This window comes from Macaca mulatta, chromosome X, assembly GCF_049350105.2.
Source record: "Macaca mulatta isolate MMU2019108-1 chromosome X, T2T-MMU8v2.0, whole genome shotgun sequence".
Lineage (NCBI taxonomy): Eukaryota > Metazoa > Chordata > Mammalia > Primates > Cercopithecidae > Macaca > Macaca mulatta.
Genome location: NC_133426.1, coordinates 126,657,109 through 126,676,290, shown reverse-complemented (window position 1 = coordinate 126,676,290; position 19,182 = coordinate 126,657,109). Strand labels below are relative to the sequence as shown.

The following is a 19,182-nucleotide window of genomic DNA, read 5'->3' as shown; positions in this document are numbered from 1 at the left end:
TCACTTGAGAGGAAGCTTCTGCTTCTCTGTTAATGTGCTGTAGATATGTTCCAGAAGGAAGACACACTGATTTTTCAGACATCTGTCAATTATACACATGAATGGAGGAGGTATCAATGACATGGAAGATGGAAAAAACATTTACCCCACACCTTGACCCATGTGGCACAAAGCAGTCCTACTTGGGAACTAATGAGTAGTGGTAACTTCCTTTAGCAGTGCTTTGGCTCTGATGAGAACAGGGCCTCCATTCTGGACAAGATTATTTTTAACCCATAAAGGGCTACACACACCACCATGTTGTGAAAAGGATATAAAATGTCTGCATCATTTTATTTGCCAAAAAAAAAAGGGGGGGATCAATATATTCTTCTTGGTCTTTCATGGCTTCTGTGCACTGCTAGAATTTTGCCTCTACTCTACAGGGCTGATGAGAAATATCTTCAGGAGAGCCCCTTAGCAAGGTTGGGATCTCTAAGAATCCTTACAACTTTTACAAACTCTTTGTGATTGAACACACTCTGTCACAGCAAGAACACTAGCTTGTTCAGCCTTGTCTATTTGATGTTTTGCATTTTGAGTCTTATTTTTTTCTTTTTAATTCTTGTTTTTTAAAATCACACAAATAATTTCAACTTTTCTATAGGTTTAAATGTTTCAAGTTAAAAAGTTTGGGGAAAATGACACAATACAAATTAGTTGTAAACACTTTGACATATATAGCAGAAAGTTAAGAATCCCTATATACCTCCTAATTCTACTACTCTCCCCAGAGATAAATCACAGTTAACAGTTTGCTATGCATCTTTCCAGGTTAATTTCTTTGCACTTACAAACGTACATACATGTATAATTTTGGGGGTCTTTTTTTAAAGCATAAATTGAAATCATGCTATATTAATATAACATAATGGCTTTTAAACCATAAAAATATATCCTGGACAACTTTCTCTAAATAGGTCTACATCATTGTTTATCAATAGCTGCATAGTATTCCATAGTATAGATGTACCAAGTTTATTTAACCTTTCTCCTAGTGACGACTGTTTATGTTGTTTCTAATTTGTGTTTTTCTACAGAACCCAACTCTCCCAGCACTGAACTGCTCTGTTGAAAATACCCATCCAACAGTTTCTTACTATGCTCATCCCCAAGTGACATCCTACAATACCTACTACCATAGCCCTCCTCACCTGCCACCATATTCTGCTTATGACTTTCAGGTATGTTTTGGGAGAAAAAGAACTCTCTATTACCCTTGCTCTCACTCATGCTCTCTTGTTCTCTCCCTAAATTCAATTACGGAACCTTTCCATTGTCTGCATATGTATGAGGTAGCCATGCATCTCCCTAATGGCCAGAAGCCTGTGGATGCTAGCTTAAGGACTATGTAGGCAGGCAATGATGGCAGAGATGGGCGGGTGGAAACTGTCCAAGAGAAGAAACAGAGAGATGGAAGAAAAGGGGAGAGAGGGAGGTAGAATCAAGGTATCCCAAATTGCCTTGAACCACACCAAGGAGAAGATAAGCTAGTTGGGAAATGGCAGCTCATTTGTACGCTACCATGGACTCCTGTGCAACAGTGGCTTTTTCCATTCGTCTGATATGGGGAGAGGCCTAATCCTGCTACTTAATACAAGGGCATTCTGAGCCACACAAGGGTTTGAATCAAACCTGTAATGAGGAAGATGTCCCACTCTTTTTCTCCAGGCTTCCTAACTAGGACTACACAGAGCAATACACAGAGTATTTTTATAACACCCCTCCCCTTTTGCCCTGTTATCACGTAGGTCAGAAACAGTGTTACCAAATTTGCACTTTCCCCTTTTCCTTTTGAACTGTGACTACTAGTTGAAAAACAGAACCAAAAAAAGGCACTTAGTTAAAAGGAATTCATTGTATGCAGAACACTGAACTAGACGCTTTGGGCAAACAAGTGAAATGGTCCTTTAGGTATGTACAATGATTATAAACCCTTGACCACAGAAGAGCAAGGTCACACTAAAATCTAGTTAATTCAAACTTTAGTGACCGAAGGAAATACCTTTTAAGGAAGTGAAACTCATAATAAATTTGCTTCTATTGATCAAGAGACCATGAATGTTCCATGGGGACATAAAATTATGACTATCTGGGGGTACTCCAATTAACCAGCCAGTTTGGCAATACTAAGCCGTTGGGCAACCTAATTGCAACTTCAGTTTGGCAAAATAATTGAAACTTAAAAATCTGATTAAGTTGAATAAAGTGTTGTTGTGTTTGGTTTAGATACCGTTCAGAGAGGTCTGTGGTTCTATAATGCGACAATAATACATATAGTGTGAACATGCACTTTTTCACTTGTATAAAATATAGTACTAGTTCAAAAAGGTATCCATTAACCCATTTATGCCAGAGGTTGCAGATTTTTTTTGTGTGATAAATCAGACTTTGGCGATGACCTTGAGCAGGAGGATATAAATAACTCCCACAAGCTTAGTGTTCCAGTAATGGGACACTAGGCATAAATGGGTTAAAGCTTAGAAATAAAATGATAAAATTCGTTCTAAAGCCTACTGTGTACACAGGTAGACAACCCAGGTAACTTGTTACCCAAATTGGTGGTATAGATTGGAAAACAAAAATATGTCCAAGAAGGGAATAATTTCAATAGTGACTGAGGCAACAAGGAATTCTTTAAAAGAATGCAGGGATGTTGAAGCTAAAACAAGGAGGGTCATCATTCTCTTGGGGTCCCTATAATAAAAAGTCATCCTGAAATAGAGGAGCCACACATGGGTCTAGCCCAAGAGGCCTCCTCTACTTTTATATCAAAGTAAATTACATTGATTTCAGGAATTTGCACTTTATAATGAACCCTTTAAGTAGGGACAATAATACATCTGGTGATGGTTACCACAAATTATAAGATAGGAAACCTCTCTTTTGGGTATGGAGCCATCATTCCTCATTCAAATCCTACCCCAGAAATGAAAGCAAGATTGAGAATGCCAGCAGTGACTTGGATTGTTGGTTTCAGTTCAATGAATGTTTACTCTGTGTTCCATGTGCCACATATTGAGCCAGGAGCTGTGGAAATAGAAATTAAATGAGACAGCCCCTGCATTAGTCTAGGGACTTGGGGGTTGGTGGTCAGGGGACAGCAGTGGGGACAAAAAGTAAAGAAAACATTACCCAGAATGCTATGGAAACCGTATACCTAACCCAAAGAAGGGATCCAGATTTAGCCACTTAGTCCAAACCTAGTAGCAGGGACTTCAGGGATTGTAGAAGCCTCTCCATTTTTTTTTTTTTTTTTTTTTTTTTTTTTTTTTTTTTTTTTTTGAGACAGAGTCTCGCCCTGTCGCCCAGGCTGGAGTGCAATGGCACAGTCTCGGCTCACTGCAACCTCCACCTCCTGGGGTCAAGCAATTCTCCTGCCTCAGCCTCCCGAGTAGCTGGGATTACAGGCATGCGCCACCACACCCGGCTATTTCACTTTTTTGTAGCTTTTGTAGAAACAGGGTTTCACCATGTTGGTCAAGCTGGTCTCGAACTCCTGACCTCGTGATTCACCCACTTCGGCCTCCCAAAGTGCTGGGATTACAGGCATGAGCCACCACGCCTGGCCCACCCTTACTTTTTAATAACAGCTACTATTCACTGAGTACTTACTATGTACTAAGCATTGTGCTAAGTGCTTTACCTATATCATCATTCAGTCATTTACCTCTTTGAGAGAAGTACTCTTGTAATTGCCATTTTTAAGATAAGATGACTGAATCATGGAGAGATTAAGTGACTTCACCAAAGTCACAGAGGTGGTAAGTGAAAGAGCAAGGATTTATATCTAGGACTGTCTGATTCCAGAGATTGGGTTGGGGGATTTTTGAAGTTGTGAATCTAATTGGAGCACAGATCTTTTCCCCAGTTAATTTTGGGATATTTATACTTTCTACTGGTTTAAATCGTGGGCTTCCTACTCATGGTCCTCAGAAAGGGTCTCTTTACTCTTTATTATTAAATTATTAAATTGATCCCCACTGAAAAAGGATGCCCTTCCTTCATGCATTCCTCAGGGGGGAATTCAGGGGCTGCTTGGGCACTTTTTATATGTCTCCCACTTCTTTCCCTAGGCTCAAGATGTCTTTAGTATTTCCTGTTTAAAGACCTTATAATTGTATAGCCTAGGTGTTGAGGGAGTAAGATTTTAAGTGATTTCTCTCTAGGATTTAAATGGTTTCATTTTAGTATTTTAGTTTAGCTTTATTTTGCTCACCAAGTTTCATTCCCTTATAGTTTCATAGGCGAAAATACCATTCTTTACACAAGAAAGTCAGCCAGGCGCAGTGGCTCATGCCTGTAATCCCAGCATTCTGGGAGGCCAAGGCGGGTGGATCACCTGAGGTCGGGAGTTCGAGATCAGCCTGACCGACATAGAGAAACCCCATCTCTACTAAAAATACAAAATTAGATAGGCATGGTGGCGCATGCCTGTAATCACAGCTACTCGGGAGGCTGAGGCAGGAGAATCACTTGAACCCAGGAGGTGGCGGTTGCGGTGAGCCGAGATCACGCCACTGCACTCCAGCCTGGGCAACAAGAGAGAAATTCCGTCTCAAAAAAAAAAAAAAAAAAAAAAGTCAAGAGGCCAAGAAACATCTGCTTATATTCCCAGATAAATAAAAAGCAGTCAGCAAATGCACTCCAGATCTGACAATAAAACCACCTGAAGCACAGACCCACCCCCAAAAGGCCAGAGCTCCCTCATGCGCTTCTCATTGTAAAATGACCTAAGTTACAGTCAGAAAATGGACCTTTCTAGACTTTCTTCTGAACGACTTCCCATTTTGGTTATTTCCAAGTAGGACTATTTCTGTGACTTTGGGTTTGGTGATTTCAACTTCCTTTTGACCCTGAGGCTAATAGAAGGATGAGGAAAAAAGACTTATAATGTTTTGTTTTAACCCCTCAAAGTCATACCCTTATTGGGTAGCTGTCCAGTGAGGCAGCTTGGGAAACACTTCTTGTGGTCAGACATGAGCAAGGATTTGGGTCTGATCAGCTGGCCCTGAGGAAGTTTTGAGTGCTGAGCTTAGAGAAACTGGATTCTTTCAAGCACTGGGCTCCAGGGTGTCCTTGATTCTCAGGAACTCCCCATACTCCAAAGCAGGAAGGATATAAGCTGAGACTATCTTTGCCTCCTTGCTCATCAACCAACACTCATTTCTCTTGTCCTTTACACTATTTACCCACCAGCCCTTCAGCTTTAGCCAAGTAGTCCAAAATCTGTAGGGTACAAAGCATCAGTTTTTACTTCTGCTGGGAAATTAAACCCAGCTATTTATAAACCCTTCAAGGTTCCCAGCAATATTTCCCAGTCTGGCATACTGGGCCAGTACCCCTACTTTAACCATGGAATGGTCCCTTTCCCATCCATTTGGTGACCTGCCAAGTTTAAGCTTAAAACAAAAGTCTCAACCTATGCAATTCAAAAGTGCCTCTGTTTTTCTTTATTAAATCACAAGGGTACACTAGGTTTCACCCTAGCCACTAAAAGTTACTCATTATAAATTGGGCCCATTTAATAAAAGGATTGCTTTGATCCTAGGAGTGTACAGTTTATGGCATAGGTTGCTGAGAGCCTTAGAAAGCTGTTGTTGCTGTCACTCAACTTTTTCTTCCCCCCACCACCCGCCCTACGCCCCACTGTCAAGTCTTTCCTTTCTTCCCCTCCTTTCCCTTGTTCCTGACTCACCCCTTTTTAAAAAATCTTTCTTTTATCCACTCTTCTCTCCATCTGTCCAAGCTTTGCTTCCGGGGGCAGAACAGAGAGGGAATGCACAGTACCAACAGATGCTGGATTTTACCCTTGGGATACAGCGTCTTTAGTAATTATCACCAGCCAGTTCCCGGGCTCTTTGTGAAGTCACTGTCCCACAAGGTTCCTGAAGAGAGAAGCATGCCCTGATGGAAATGCACATTGATCTTGAAGAGTGTGGGCCAGCCATCAGGCAGGCAGGAGGCAGGCTAAGGTGGAAGAGGAAAGCCATCTGTGTCCCTCAAAGGGTGGTGCTCCTCTTTGAGCACCATCAGCCTGTTGGTCACCCCAGCCTCTAAGAAGCAGCTCAGAAAGCTGGAGCTGACTAGGCCCAGCAGTAGGCTGTTTAGATGCTCTTTATGCTTGGTGGTGCACAAGGATTCAAAGCTCTGTTCTCCTGAGCTGTCCACAGCATTATTAAAGTCACACTCTCAGGCAGGAACCAGAATACACCAGGCCAACTCCCCAGTTGCGACAAAGCCAAATCTTTCCCAAGGTGCCTGCCTGTTGCTAGGAAACTATGCAGTGGTACTGTGGGCCTTTTCCCTCACTAAACCCCAACGGTGTGTGGACTGCAGCCAGTAAGCTCCCTAGCTCTGCCAGGAACCCTTCAATTTTATCCTTAAGACTCCCAGCATCCTCAAAGGGAAGTGAGAATCATGCCCCCCTCCCCCCCCATACTTCTCAAACACAAAACTGAGAAGTGAAAACCCAAGGGCCGTTGTACCACCCCCTTTTATTATCAAAGTGTACAACTGCCACCCACAGCAGCTGCTGCCCACAGAAGCCTTTTAATGCCTCTCAGGACAGAACTGCCTTTAGCTTCACTTCAGGAAACTTGCCTCTCCCTTCTGTGGCTGGGAACACCTAAAACTGGCCTGCTGCCTCTCATGTCATCTCTGTAGTGGGATTTAGAGAGGCAGTGAGTGCCACATGCCCAGGCACAGAGATTCTTTGCCCTGGTGGGTTTTTGTTCCCCTCTCTGGTTAAGAAGAGAGAGTTCTTAGTTGAGGAAAGCAATAGAACAGGAGGGAGGGAGAGGAGGAGGAAGGGAGAGTTTGAAGGGTACAAGATGGAAAATCAGGAAATCACTATACTGATGTTTTAACAAAGGGTGTCTTCTTGGAGGGAGGAGAAAAATTGAGTTTTTAGGAAAGAATCTAGATTGTCTTGAGTCCACTGCCTCAGGTTGTTTTGCCTTTAAGGGCTCTCCAGGTTCTATGACCCTGCCATTTCTTCACTCAGAGTGAAATAATGGATGGGATTTGGGAGGCAGGGGATGATGGCAGCTATCATCTCTTCTCAGTCTTAACATTATGTGGTAAGGAAGATATTTCTGTGCCTCAAGCAAGGCTTAGAAATCTGGACATAGGTTTGTTTGTTTATTTATTTGTTGTTTTCGAGATGGAGTCTCACTCTGTCACCCAAACTGGAGTGCAGTGGCATGATCTCCGCTCACTGGAACCTCTGCCTCCCAGGTTCAAGCGATTCTCGTGCCTCAGCCTCCTGAGTAGCTGGGATTGCAGGCACCCACCATCACACCCAGCTAATTTTTGTATTTTTAGTAGAGATGGGGTTTTGCCATGTTGGCCAGGCTGGTCTCGAACTCCTGACCTCAGATGATCCACCTACCTCGGTCTCCCAAAGTGCCGGGATTACAGGCCTAAGCCACCGCGCCCAGCCTAGGTTTTATTTTTTAAAAGCATGCCAAGTTCATCTACTATGCTCCTGAAATTGTATTCACTCATTCAAGATTTATCGAGCACCTATTACATGGCAAGTACTGTTCTGAGCTCTGGAGGATACAGCAACAAACACAACAGGCCAACTCTCCTTCAGCAGGGAACTCACTAGGGTCAAGGATATACATAGGCCAGGGAGAGAAAGGGGAAAATGACTCTTGCCAATTCACTGCATATTTTAAAAACTTCATTTCCATTCCTTTCCCAAAGACTAACAACCTTTCCCAAAGTAAGACAACACAAAGTAAAACTGAATACTCAGTGTCTCTGCAACCTGACACATTGTTCCTCATTCTCACCTCCATGCCTTTGTTACTCTTTGCTCTCCAGCCTACTGTGCACTTGGGGATGAGAGGGCAGCAGTTAAGGTGGAGTAGAAAATGTTGGACTTGGAGTCAGAAGACTCCAGGTCCAAACAAGCTATTTAACCTCTCTGACCTTAGTTTCCTGTCTATGAGAGGGGCTCCTGACTACTGTACTACCTCTCTGTGATATACTCTTTTAGCAAAGACTTTCCCAGGGATCAATGGCTTAACCTCATTAAATGTTCTCAAGGCCAAAAATTACCTTTTTGAAGACTAGTTGGGATGTTGTTGCCATAGCTTAAGGGAAAGATATTGGAGGCTTGAGTTATAAATGTAGAAAAGGTAGTGATGGATTTAAGAGACAACACAGAAGTAGAAGCAACAGGATTTGGTGATTGATTGGATGTGGACTGTGAGGGGTTGCAGAGGAGGATTCCAAGATATTTCTGCAGGTGGCTGTAGTCTGAGTGACTAAGAGAACCACGTGTTTCATGCTTATTAACTCTGTGAGGTTTAGCTCTCTGTTCTTCCAAATAGAAAAAAAGGCTCTGGCCCATATTCATTTTTAAATAGTAATGACTGTTCAGGGAATTGCAAACTCACTGCCTAAACTAACGTTTTCTTTTTATCACACAGCATTCCAGTGTCTTTCCATCCTCCCCTCCCTCTGGACTTTCTGATGAGCCCCAGTCTGCCTCTCCCTCACCCAGCTACATGTGGTCCTCAAGTGCACCGCCCCGTTACTCTCCACCCTACTATCCACCTTTTGAAAAGCCACCACCTTACAGTCCCTAAAGAGGAATGCCTGCTGGCTATTGAGATTATTGTGGCTTTTGTATTTCTGCTTCAGTGGAAGTGTGTAGGGTTCAAAATTTAAAGTGTGACTTTTATGCATAAAGTTTTACAATGGCCTGCCAGGCTAGGGAAAGATAGGGATGAAGCTTATTCATTATTAGTGCAGAGCAGGGGTGGCTAGGCTGAACCCAGCACAGAAGAAGGGCAGCTCACACTCTCTAAGCAAGGCTGGGGAGCCAGCCCAGCAAGAAGCTTGTCGTGTTTGGACCTGCATTACCCTATGCTCCACCTCTGTATTCAGCAGAAGTGTGGTTGCCGTCTCTTTCACTTTATGTAAAGAAGTGTTGTCCTCAGGCCCTTGGCAGATTGCCACCCCAGCACCTAGGTTGAAGCACCCGGCTTATAGGTCCTATCTTTCCCTACCACTAAAGTCAGTCCCTAAGGACAATTTCCCAGCTGATGGGGCTACACAGTAGTTCCAATACAGAGAGTTCTGGCTAAGATTTTGTTTGCTTGTGTCTGGATGTTGAAAAAGGCTGCCCATATCTCTTACTCCTTTCTTCTCTGTATTGTAAAAATGGCTGTTGTGATCACTCAGCTCAGCTTTTGTTATTGGTACCTCCTAAAGGGAAAAGTGCAATATTCTTGCATCTTGAGTAGTGGGGAATAGGATGTATTGTTCCGGAAACACTGAAATACACAGCAACATGTGAGATGCTTTAAGTAGATCACTTAGGAGACAGTGGTTCTACTACATGTTGCATTATTACAAAATACATTTGCTACAGGAGATATAAATCTTATGGTTGTAATTAAGAGTTTAAAAATGTTATAAATTAGGTTCTTGGGTCGTGATATGAATTGTTACTAATCTTTGTGACTATTTAATCTTCAAATATTGTGCTTAACCCCAGCAATCCGCACGTATCCTGCACCCCACCCCAAAAGACTGTATTTTAATACCACTGGTCTTACTGGTCCTTTTTTCTGTTGAGACCAGTCATGACAGCATTCAAGATTATGAAAGTGTTACAATGCCGCTTCAAGTCTGCAAAACCTCAAACATAGCCAACTTGACAAATACTTAAGTGTTATGGTAGATTTAAAATCCATCTGGCACACCGTGGTAGATTATTTGTACAGTTCTTTTAATTACACATAGCTTTAAACCATCAACCTGATAAGTTTAAAACACTTTTGCACCCATGCCTTCACTTCAGAATGAACACCTTCATTGTGATCTTATGTTAACCTGAGAATTGATTTAAAGGAAGATTGATAATCCTAAACTTTATAACATAAAAAATACAGGGGCTACAGGACGGTACCTAATTAGACAGTTCTCCAAACACAGAACACACACTAGAAAAATTTCCAGCCAATATTGCTACCTCCCAACTTAATGGATTAGAGGTAGCAGACAAATGCTGGTGCTCCCATCTACCTTGTAGACACCCAGCCATCAAGAATCAAGGCACAAGAAGTGCACTCTCTCATTATTAACAGTAAATGTTTGCAAGATATCCAGTTTAACTTTCAGCATCATGAATGTTGTCTTATCCAGATTTTGAATCTGAAAAACTACAATCCTTTTGTGTTATACAAAATTACTATGATTTTTTACAGTTCTGAGCATATTAAAATTCTACTGGATTTCAAAGAGACTAATATCCAATTGACTTACTAAACAAATACCAACTTGTAATACTCAATGAAGTTTTTTGCCATTTACACTTGACCATTTGCTTTAGTGAATGTCTATATTTAATTTTTTAAAGGCACCATTACACAGTATATCCTACATTTATCACATTTCTTAAAGTGTTAAGATTCTATGGCTCATTTCTATGTATTTTTCTTACTTTACAAAATAACCTGAAACAGTATAGATTTTGTAACACTTAATTTGAGCAGCTTTTATTACATTGAATTATATAAAGTGCATGTTACCTTGGAAAAATTATTTGCTGCTTTACTCTTTTGCAAAACATTTGCTGTAATGAAGGGATTTGTATTTCCAATATGTATCTTGACTGCATTTTGTAATATTTACTGCTTTATTCCTAATTCTGCTTTAAAGTATTGAACTGGGCATGAAACATTAAAATATTAATCCAGAACCTGTATAAACTGGATGTTGCTTAAAATCTGTATCACTGCCATGTTGAAAACTCAGACTGCTTTTGTGATGTTTCAAATGAATAAAACTATCCTCCGCCTTATCCACTTGTGTCAAGGTAGCTATAAAAGTACAGCAAATGCTCTAAAGCAACTGACAGCAGCTGACTCACTTTTGACTATTAGGGTTCAAGATAAAAGGGGACATGATTAACCAACATATAAAACCTAATGGGAAATTCTGCCATGCTGTCATCAGAAATACAGCTCCAGTCTCCTGCTGCAAAAATTGAAAAATGTAAAAACCCATATAATTTCTGAAAGACAATCTTGTAAAACACGCACTCAAACATCAGAATTAAATCATTTTATTTTTGCCACAAGAAGCTCTAAGAACTAATATCAGGCCATGGTTAATGAAAAGTAGAACTTAAAGTCATGACAGGGAAGATTGTACAAGTGTGAACATTACAGTACTGGGAGGAATGAACAAGGTTTCATATGGTTGACCAGCCAGAAAGCCAGTGCTGTTAAGTTAGCATTTAATTCTTTAGAATATGCATGCCTTGACAATACAAAATACCTTGAGCAATGTTTACCATTTTTTATCTTTTTGGTACAATGGGGAAAAATGTGGCATTATTTCTTCATAGTAGTTGTGTGTGGGGGATCGTTACCACCAAAATCATAATAATCATTTAAAGTATATTTTAAAGTTAGTCTTGCAAGATTGTTATGGCATTTTAAAACTTCTGTAGTTTAAGCATTTTCATTTTGTCGTATCTCTTAACAAATTACTATTTCAAGTAGTTCCTATCCAGAATATTTACAGGTAATTTAGCATAGGAGGAAATCTGAAGCTAACTTCAAAGACGAAAAGGAAGTTCAAGAGCCAGAGAGCTAAGTATAAGATAGAAAAACCACATGATAATTTTAAACAGCATCTTGCTACAGATTTCCAATCCAATAAATACCAGGAATGAAGGACTTTTGCCCCAAAGAAGTATTTCACATGAACTGCGAACTTTGGATATGGAAACTTATAGAAAAACTGAAGACCCTGAGACGCATGCAAGTAAGAGTCTTCTGGCAAAAATACAATTTAATTTTCCAGTTTCTCTCCTCCCAAAAAACTCCAGAAGATACCTTTAGTAGGCACAGTTTAAATGTCATATTCAGAATTTACAGAGCACAGCAGCAGCAAATAATTACATCCCTATTATTCAGAACACATAGTTTTCCATTATAGAATTAGTTCCTGGTTTGTCATAATAGGCTTGTAGAAACTGCCAAGTTTTATTATGACAAACTAATTGACCTAGCAGTTGAGTCTGAAAGATCTGGAAGCTCTGCCGGCACCCGTATCATTCACATTGGTAGAAGTAATTATGTCTAACTGGTGAAATAGCATTAATGAAACTCAAACAAATTTTCACTGAGAACATTTCAGACTGCACACTATAGTCAAAGAGTGATGTTATCAATATCTACACAAAAAAGAAACAGATATGGTGATTCCAGAGATCACAAAGTCTTAAGTTATAAGGTAATTTCAAATTTCCCAGGGGTTAGTTTACAAATGGTTTGAAGGTCTAGACTTACAGAACAGAAAACAGATAAATGCACATCACTCTACCCCTTGGCAAGCAAAGGATTTTTTTTCTTGTATTATTGCATGTACTGATGCCTGATACCCTCAGCTACCAACTTAAGAAACACTGAAACCACTACCTTCAAATCCAGCTTACCATCAGAAGAACGATGTATACATGAGAAATTATGATTAAAGCTTTAAGTTCAAAGTCAAGAAATAGGCTATTTTTTAAAATACATGGTAAGGAGAAAGAAAATATCTATGTTGGACTAAGAAATACTTAAGCAAGGTTACAAATGACTAATAACTATGCACAACAATCTTTTCCAGTATCAATTTTTTCCTTTGCAAAAAAACAAAAAATCATTTACAGACGTTCAACAATTCTGTTATAAATGCTAGGCTATATGTATGTTCCAACCTGCTTCCTTTTAGTACTAGCACAGTTTAGTACTAGCACTTCAGTAAGTGTTAACTTTATTTTCTAAGTGTTTAAATATGTGTCATTTTAAAAAGAAGAAAAGTGGTATTTATTGTTGTCAAGAAAAATGGGAACTGACAAGCCTATATAACATTCCTTATGTAGTTTCTGATTGCTATAATATTGCAGCAATTTGCGGATGGAATAAAACTTATTTTAGAAGGGGTAAAAACCTAACAAATCTTGCTGAAAGGAAAATACTAGATCACTGATTCAACTATTTCAAATAAAGACTTCCTATTGGAGATTCTACATAATATGAACATTTAAAAATATATGCCAGTAGCCTCCCACCCAAAATATGTAAAGTCTCACCCATGGAATCTATCATTTACAAGGATTTATACATAAAGATTCATTTGGTGGCTTTCAGATTCAAAATTTGAAAATTTTCATGGGAATATTTTTAACCATAAGAAGCAAAAAGGAAATCTTCATTCCATTCTCTACAACGTGGTAGCCAGAGAATTAAAAATACATGCAACAGAACTTTTCATGTCCTCCTATCCGCCATTACAGAGATTTTTTTTTTCGTTAGTTTTTTGCCCCCAGAGACCACATTGCAAAGGTATAAAGTGGTCTAGCCACCAAAGTCTTTTACAGACTATGGCAATGAAAGCAAGGATTAATTCTGATTAGCTAAATCTAATTTGTTCTTCAGATGAGAGACTTGTCTGCATGGCTATTTTCATGGAGAGAGGGTAGCAGGAGGTTGCTGTCCGCTTGGACTAGCAGATGACACAACCCAAGCAGAGACTTATTCTGACATTTTCCAGAACAACTCTAAAACTTTACTCTTTATGCCATATACAAGACAAAACACACATTTATTGTCTCAATGTTAAGAAAATTGAGAATTCAGCAGTAAAGTGCTAACATGGAAGGGGAAAGTTGTAAGACGTACTAGGGTATGCTAATAACTCCAGTTATTTTCAAAGAACATTCAGACTGCTTCAAATTCTATTCAGAAAACTATCTCTCCAAGCTTTTAATTTTTGCCTTTTAAATGAGCTGAAAACTAACTATATAAACAGATACTTGGGGAGGGGGTCTCACCTCTAGTCAAAACTTTCAGAAAAATTTGCTTCTAAAAATTATGAACAAAAATCCCACTACACTTCTTTCAGATAATGTGGCAGATCAAATTAACTTATTTGCACCTTGTTTTACAGATCTTCTGAAACCCCTGCCCCATCATCCAAAACACAACTTTCTAGTATTTCAAAGGAGTTTAGTAAGATTCTGGTATTATAAATTCAAACTCAGTACTGCCATCTGTTACATTTTGTTTAAAAATTGAATCATTTTCCTGCTGAATAAAAATATCTTCCCAGGTCATTGGCTTGTTCTGAGTAGATGTAGTGGTCCCTACTGGAGGTTCTTTTCCAGTGTCAACCTTATACCCAATACCATCACCCTTCATTGCAGGCATAGTGCTTGATCTATCGGAAAGATATGCATATTGTCTAATTTGTAAAGACCTGCATGGATGTAAACGATAAAGCTTTGAGTCCCCAGAAGGATCTTGACTATGAACTGACTTTATATGTGAAGACATAAACTGATAGTTGATGAAAGATTTGCCACAGGCCAAACACTGATACCTTCGCTCCCCTGTGTGATGAATTTCATGCTTTGTGCGATATTCTGCAAGAGGAAATACCTTCTCACAGTAACGGCATGGATACTTCTTCTCCCAAGAATGAATGTTAAAATGTCTCCGCAAGCTTGTCAGACAGACATATGACCTTTTGCATACAATACAGATATAATAGACCCTTCCATCTACTATTAACTCATAGTGATCATCATGTTTTACTTTCATACGTTTGTTTGCCATCTCGCTGCCAGACGTTTTTGGTATTTCATTCTCAAGTCTGGCCTCCCCTTCATCAGGGTCATCTTTGACAGGGATCACTATATCATAAGTATCTTCACCGATATTTGCATAAACCTTGCAACCAGTCGATAAGCCTTCAATTTCAGTAGCTGTATCTAAAGTAATGATCTTCTGACCCTCCATTAGATGTTTTGATCCTAAGCCTGGATCATTGGTATTTCTAGTAATTATATCTGAAATTTTTAAGGAATTGGAAAGTGGTTCTTGAAGAAGTGTAGGAATCTGCATCTTCTGTATTAATGATCCATCAAAACTGGTATTTTGGGAGGTATCAGCCTGTGGGACCAAAGATGTATTACTGACGGCCGAGTCAGGACTGGAGCTAATAGTGTCATCATCATCATCTATAATTTCCTCCTCCTCCTCTTCATTGGCCTTGTTTCCTGTTAAAATAGCACTGTTTGGTGTCTGCTGATTCTGCACAAGTAAATTGATTGAAGAAGGTATATGATTTGGAAGTGAAGAACTGACATTTGGTGGTGTAGAAAGTGGTGTCTGATTTAACAAAATAATATTAGGAGTCAGATGTGTTGGAGCTGAAGATACCAACAATTTTTCACTTCCTTGTGTTTGGCTCAGAGTTGCCTGATTCACAGGAGTAGGAAGTTTCTGAGTAGGTGTGATATTTGTTAAAGGGGGAGAGTTATTGCTAGCACTAGGTGCAACATCTGAAATAGCAACAGGGCCTGGGTTAGACTGGACCTGTGCCACTGTGTTATTACTTGGCAAAGTCTCCTTTGTGGGCAGAATCTCGGAGCAAAAAATGACATCATCATCATCATCATCAGAATCGGTAACAATGATCTTTTTCATTTCATAATCTTCGGCAGATAATGAAAAAGACTCTGTTATAATAGGCATTATAGTAGCCCCGTTATCTTGGGCTTCATCTTTTGACTTCTGTATTACAAGGTTCTTGTCACCAGAATCAGGAGGTAAAGGTTCAGTATTACCATCCTGAGCTGTACCTGAGATGCTTTTAACCTGTGACAATGGGACACCAAGCTCTGCTATAAATTTCACTCCTAATAACTGCCCTGATTTAATTAATTCATCAAGCAAATCTGATCTAACACGAACAATTTTAGAACTATAGATATAATTGAGAATTTCTGCAAAGATCTCTGCTCTTATAAAGCTCAGTTCAACAACTTGCCCAGCAACAGAGAAGAGCTGATGGAAGTAGGTACTAGAAGCTGAAAGAATATTCTTGTGGGCCCGGAATTTTCGGTCTTCCACAATAACGGTAACATCACAGAAGAGTCCATGGCCACGTTGCTCATTCAAGGAGTTCAGCAGACTGCCAGAGTACTGAATGTCTGTAGCAGAAATCAGTTTTCTACTCTCCATGCCTTTAAGAGAAAGAGAGGAGGGGATGGGAAAGGATTAGAGAGAAAAAACAAAAGTACTTATCATTTAGAATTTAAGCTGCAGCATCATTAGTTTATTCAAGTTTTAACCAAAGTTTGGCATAATTTTTTGGCTTTTACAGAAATTGTTCATACAGGTAGGCTTTTGGAACAAGTGTCAAATCTCATGGCTTGCTCCTGAGTTGAGTAAGCTTTACACTGTTATAGAGACTTGAACAGTAATCTCCATAGTCACCTTCTTTTGAATATTAGATACATGCATCTCCACTAAGTGATTTTTAAAGATTAGAATTAATTTTCTTAGTCCCAATTTCGGGTTTTCTCTCCAAGAAGAGGTAAGAGTTGATTTTTAACTGTCAAAATTAAGGAAAATCATCATGAACACACAGAAGTTACGTCTCTGTAAATGATTTAAATGTCAGAAAAGCTCAGTGCGTGCAATACTGTGTCTGAAATTCACACTCTTAACTAATCTTTAAGAATATATGCAGAATCTACACCCTGGAGCCAATGACATTTATAAACACTGACAATTATTACCTCCCAACGTCCCATTATTTTTCTGTTATTTAAATTGGGGTGCCTCATCTTGATAAACTATTAAACATCTTTCTTACCCTCTCCTCTTTCTTCATCCCCTTGTCCCTTCCCCTCATCTCTCCATCTTTACAATTTCCAGAGGTGGAATGTTAAACAGTGCCAAGTGAAGTCAACAGACACTATCATGAAAAAATATGACAAAGGAAAAGGAAAGTTTACCATTTCTAAATGCCCACTTCCAAGAAAACACGAAACATTTCATTTTTGTTGGTAAAGAATTATGTGCATTGGTATGAGAACTTTTTCACACCAAATGAGTTAGTGAAAATGAAAACATTAACTTACTGGAATAGATTACGCTAGAAAAAGGGGATGATGTTCAGAATGCATTGTTGTGTAGCACTAGCAAAACATCATTTTTTGCACTTTGCAGAAGATATTTCCAGTAACAAAGAGGCCAAAGTTTAAAAAAATCCATATATTAAATATACATATAATATCCATACATATGATTATATATGGATATATTTTAATACATGGATATTATATATTAACAATTAGTTGACAAGTAATTTTAGTGAAGAAATATTTTTATTAATATTCTCTCCCTTTGAAGTTACCAAAAAGGTATAGATGTCACAATGCTTAAGTTACATACACGTGGAGGGCAATTCTGTCTCAAATACCTTCTAAATTTTTCAAAATGATACCTTAAGAACAAACAGCAGGCAAAAAGTCTAAAAATCAAAGATTTAAAACATTATTAGAAGGTGTTGCATGTTAACAGTACCAAGGAATTTCAGGTTACCATAAAGGTATTCATCATCAGAAAGGGTGACCTTTGGACAGTTTGCCAAAAACCAGGGCTTCCGAAATACGGGCATTTCCACAGAAGTCGATTTTAAGTGGAAAGACAGGTTTTCTGAAAACGGCACGCAATTTTTGTCAGTTACACACGGGTTCTTCCAATATGGGAATGCGTCAAATGTACGTGTCCAGGTGACACTGGGACTCGGTTTCGTTTCGTTTATGTGTCCCCCTCCTCCCCGTCAGGGTGGGCCCAGGGACAGCACAAGTCGGTCTGAACCCACCCCGAAGATCTGCTATTCGACTGTGGAAAAGCCATTCCACATCACTGTGAAACCCTTGACCAAGGGCCGGTTTGGAGGAGCTGGTGACGGTGGAAAAGAGATAAAAGCCATCCGCGAGGGAGTGAAACAAACCGACACGCGGCTCCCTGCGGCAGCTGAACCTCATCTCCCTTCCTCCACCTCCCTCTTCCCCATATGGACCCTGCCAGCTGCAACCGAGGTTTTTAACCCCAATTCACGTGCAAAGCAAGCTTCTTGCAAATACAGATGGAGGTACAAACAGCAGAGTGAAGGCGGGAGGAATATGGGGTACCAGGGAAAGTAGAAGGTGGTGAAAGGCAGGGTGGGGTGTTGGGGGGGATGAAGCGAAGCAGGCGGCATTGTTGTGCCCCGGGAAGGGGACGGAAGGGGAGGATGGGCCCGGCAGAAAAGCTCTAAATCAAAGTAGGGGCTGGGGAAGTAAAAGAGGCACAAAAAAGCAGGGAGAGGGGCGAGGGAAAAGCCAAGTGGGTCTCTGTGATGGGCTCCCCACGCCCCGGGGCCTACCCAGGGCACCGGCAGCCCCTCGGCCCCTAACGGCGAAGGGGACCGCGCCGCCGCCCTCGCTGCTCGTCCCCTCCTTCACTCCCCGGCCCACACAAAGAAAGAGCCGGAGGAGCAGAGCCTCCGACTCTGCCGCTTCCTGGTTCAAGTGAGGCGAATGCAAACGCAGGCGCGGCCCAGGGACGGAGAAGGCAAGCGCGCTCCTTCGCCCCCTCCCGGATTGGGGCCGGGTCCTCACCTGCTTCGCGGCGCCGCCGCTTCTCCACCTCGGGACGCGCGGAAGGCTGGGAGTCCCCCAACAAGAAGAAGCCGCACTCCCCGGCGATTCTGCCCCTTCTTTAAACGTCGCTCCAGTCTGGGTCGACGTCGACGCGGCCGCCGCCTCCTGCCGCCAACGCTGCTACAGCTGCCCCACGCCGCCGACAGAGGGCACAGCGCGGGGGCGAAGCGCTCAAGTCAAAGGCGCCCTCCTCTTCCGAGCGCAGGCCGGGGTGGTCCGGAAGGGCCCGAGCTTGAGGCGGCTCCACCTCGGCGCCGTGCTCTGCCTTCGGCTCTTTCCGCAAGGGGGCGGAGGAAGACTGGGAAGCTCTTGTGTGTTCGGCTATTTCCGGAGGGCGAAAGGGTGGGAAAAAAGGAAAGGGAAAGATCTGTAAGGCAGTCGCAAGCAATTGGATGGAAGGGACGCGAGTCGTTTTCATCGAAATTCAATGTGAACTTCTAGGGCCTACAAACTTTTAGAGACTATACAGGTTTCATTTCTTTTGCAAATTTGAATCTGCTCTATTAGACTGTTTGCTACATGATAAACCATCTTGAAATAGAATACATACAATCAAATATGAATTAACAACTTCTTATGGTAATTCAAGTTCTGGGATAACAAGACAGCAACTACATTACATT

General features: G+C 40.8%; 2 protein-coding genes across 8 annotated transcripts in view; one reads left to right on the top strand and one right to left on the bottom strand.

The window, feature by feature from the left end:
* Window positions 1–10,864, top strand: part of TMEM255A (transmembrane protein 255A) — a 52,155-nt gene extending 41,291 nt beyond the window's left edge. For 3 of the 6 annotated variants that reach the window (XM_028841669.2, XM_077987522.1, XM_001085757.3), the window contains 2 exons: window positions 1,080–1,223; window positions 8,484–10,864. In XM_028841669.2, coding sequence (XP_028697502.1) covers window positions 1,080–1,223; window positions 8,484–8,642 — 303 coding nt within the window. In that variant the 3' untranslated portion in view covers window positions 8,643–10,864. 6 annotated transcript variants of the gene reach the window in all.
* A 248-nt stretch (window positions 10,865–11,112) lies between these two features.
* On the bottom strand, window positions 11,113–18,838 carry ZBTB33 (zinc finger and BTB domain containing 33). Of its 2 annotated transcripts, XM_028841668.2 has the most exons (3): window positions 18,518–18,838; window positions 16,723–16,824; window positions 11,113–16,087 (listed from the first exon to the last, which is right to left on the bottom strand). In XM_028841668.2, the coding sequence occupies exon 3, from the start codon at window positions 16,083–16,085 to the stop codon at window positions 14,067–14,069; it is 2,019 nt and encodes a 672-aa protein (XP_028697501.1). In that variant the 5' UTR covers window positions 16,086–16,087; window positions 16,723–16,824; window positions 18,518–18,838; the 3' UTR covers window positions 11,113–14,066.
* Window positions 18,839–19,182: the final 344 nt, after the last annotated feature.

Excerpts from the sequence above, each read along its gene's own strand:
- ZBTB33 (XM_028841668.2), bottom strand. The coding sequence starts at position 16,085 with ATGGAGAGTAGAAAACTGATTTCTGCTACAGACATTCAGTACTCTGGC.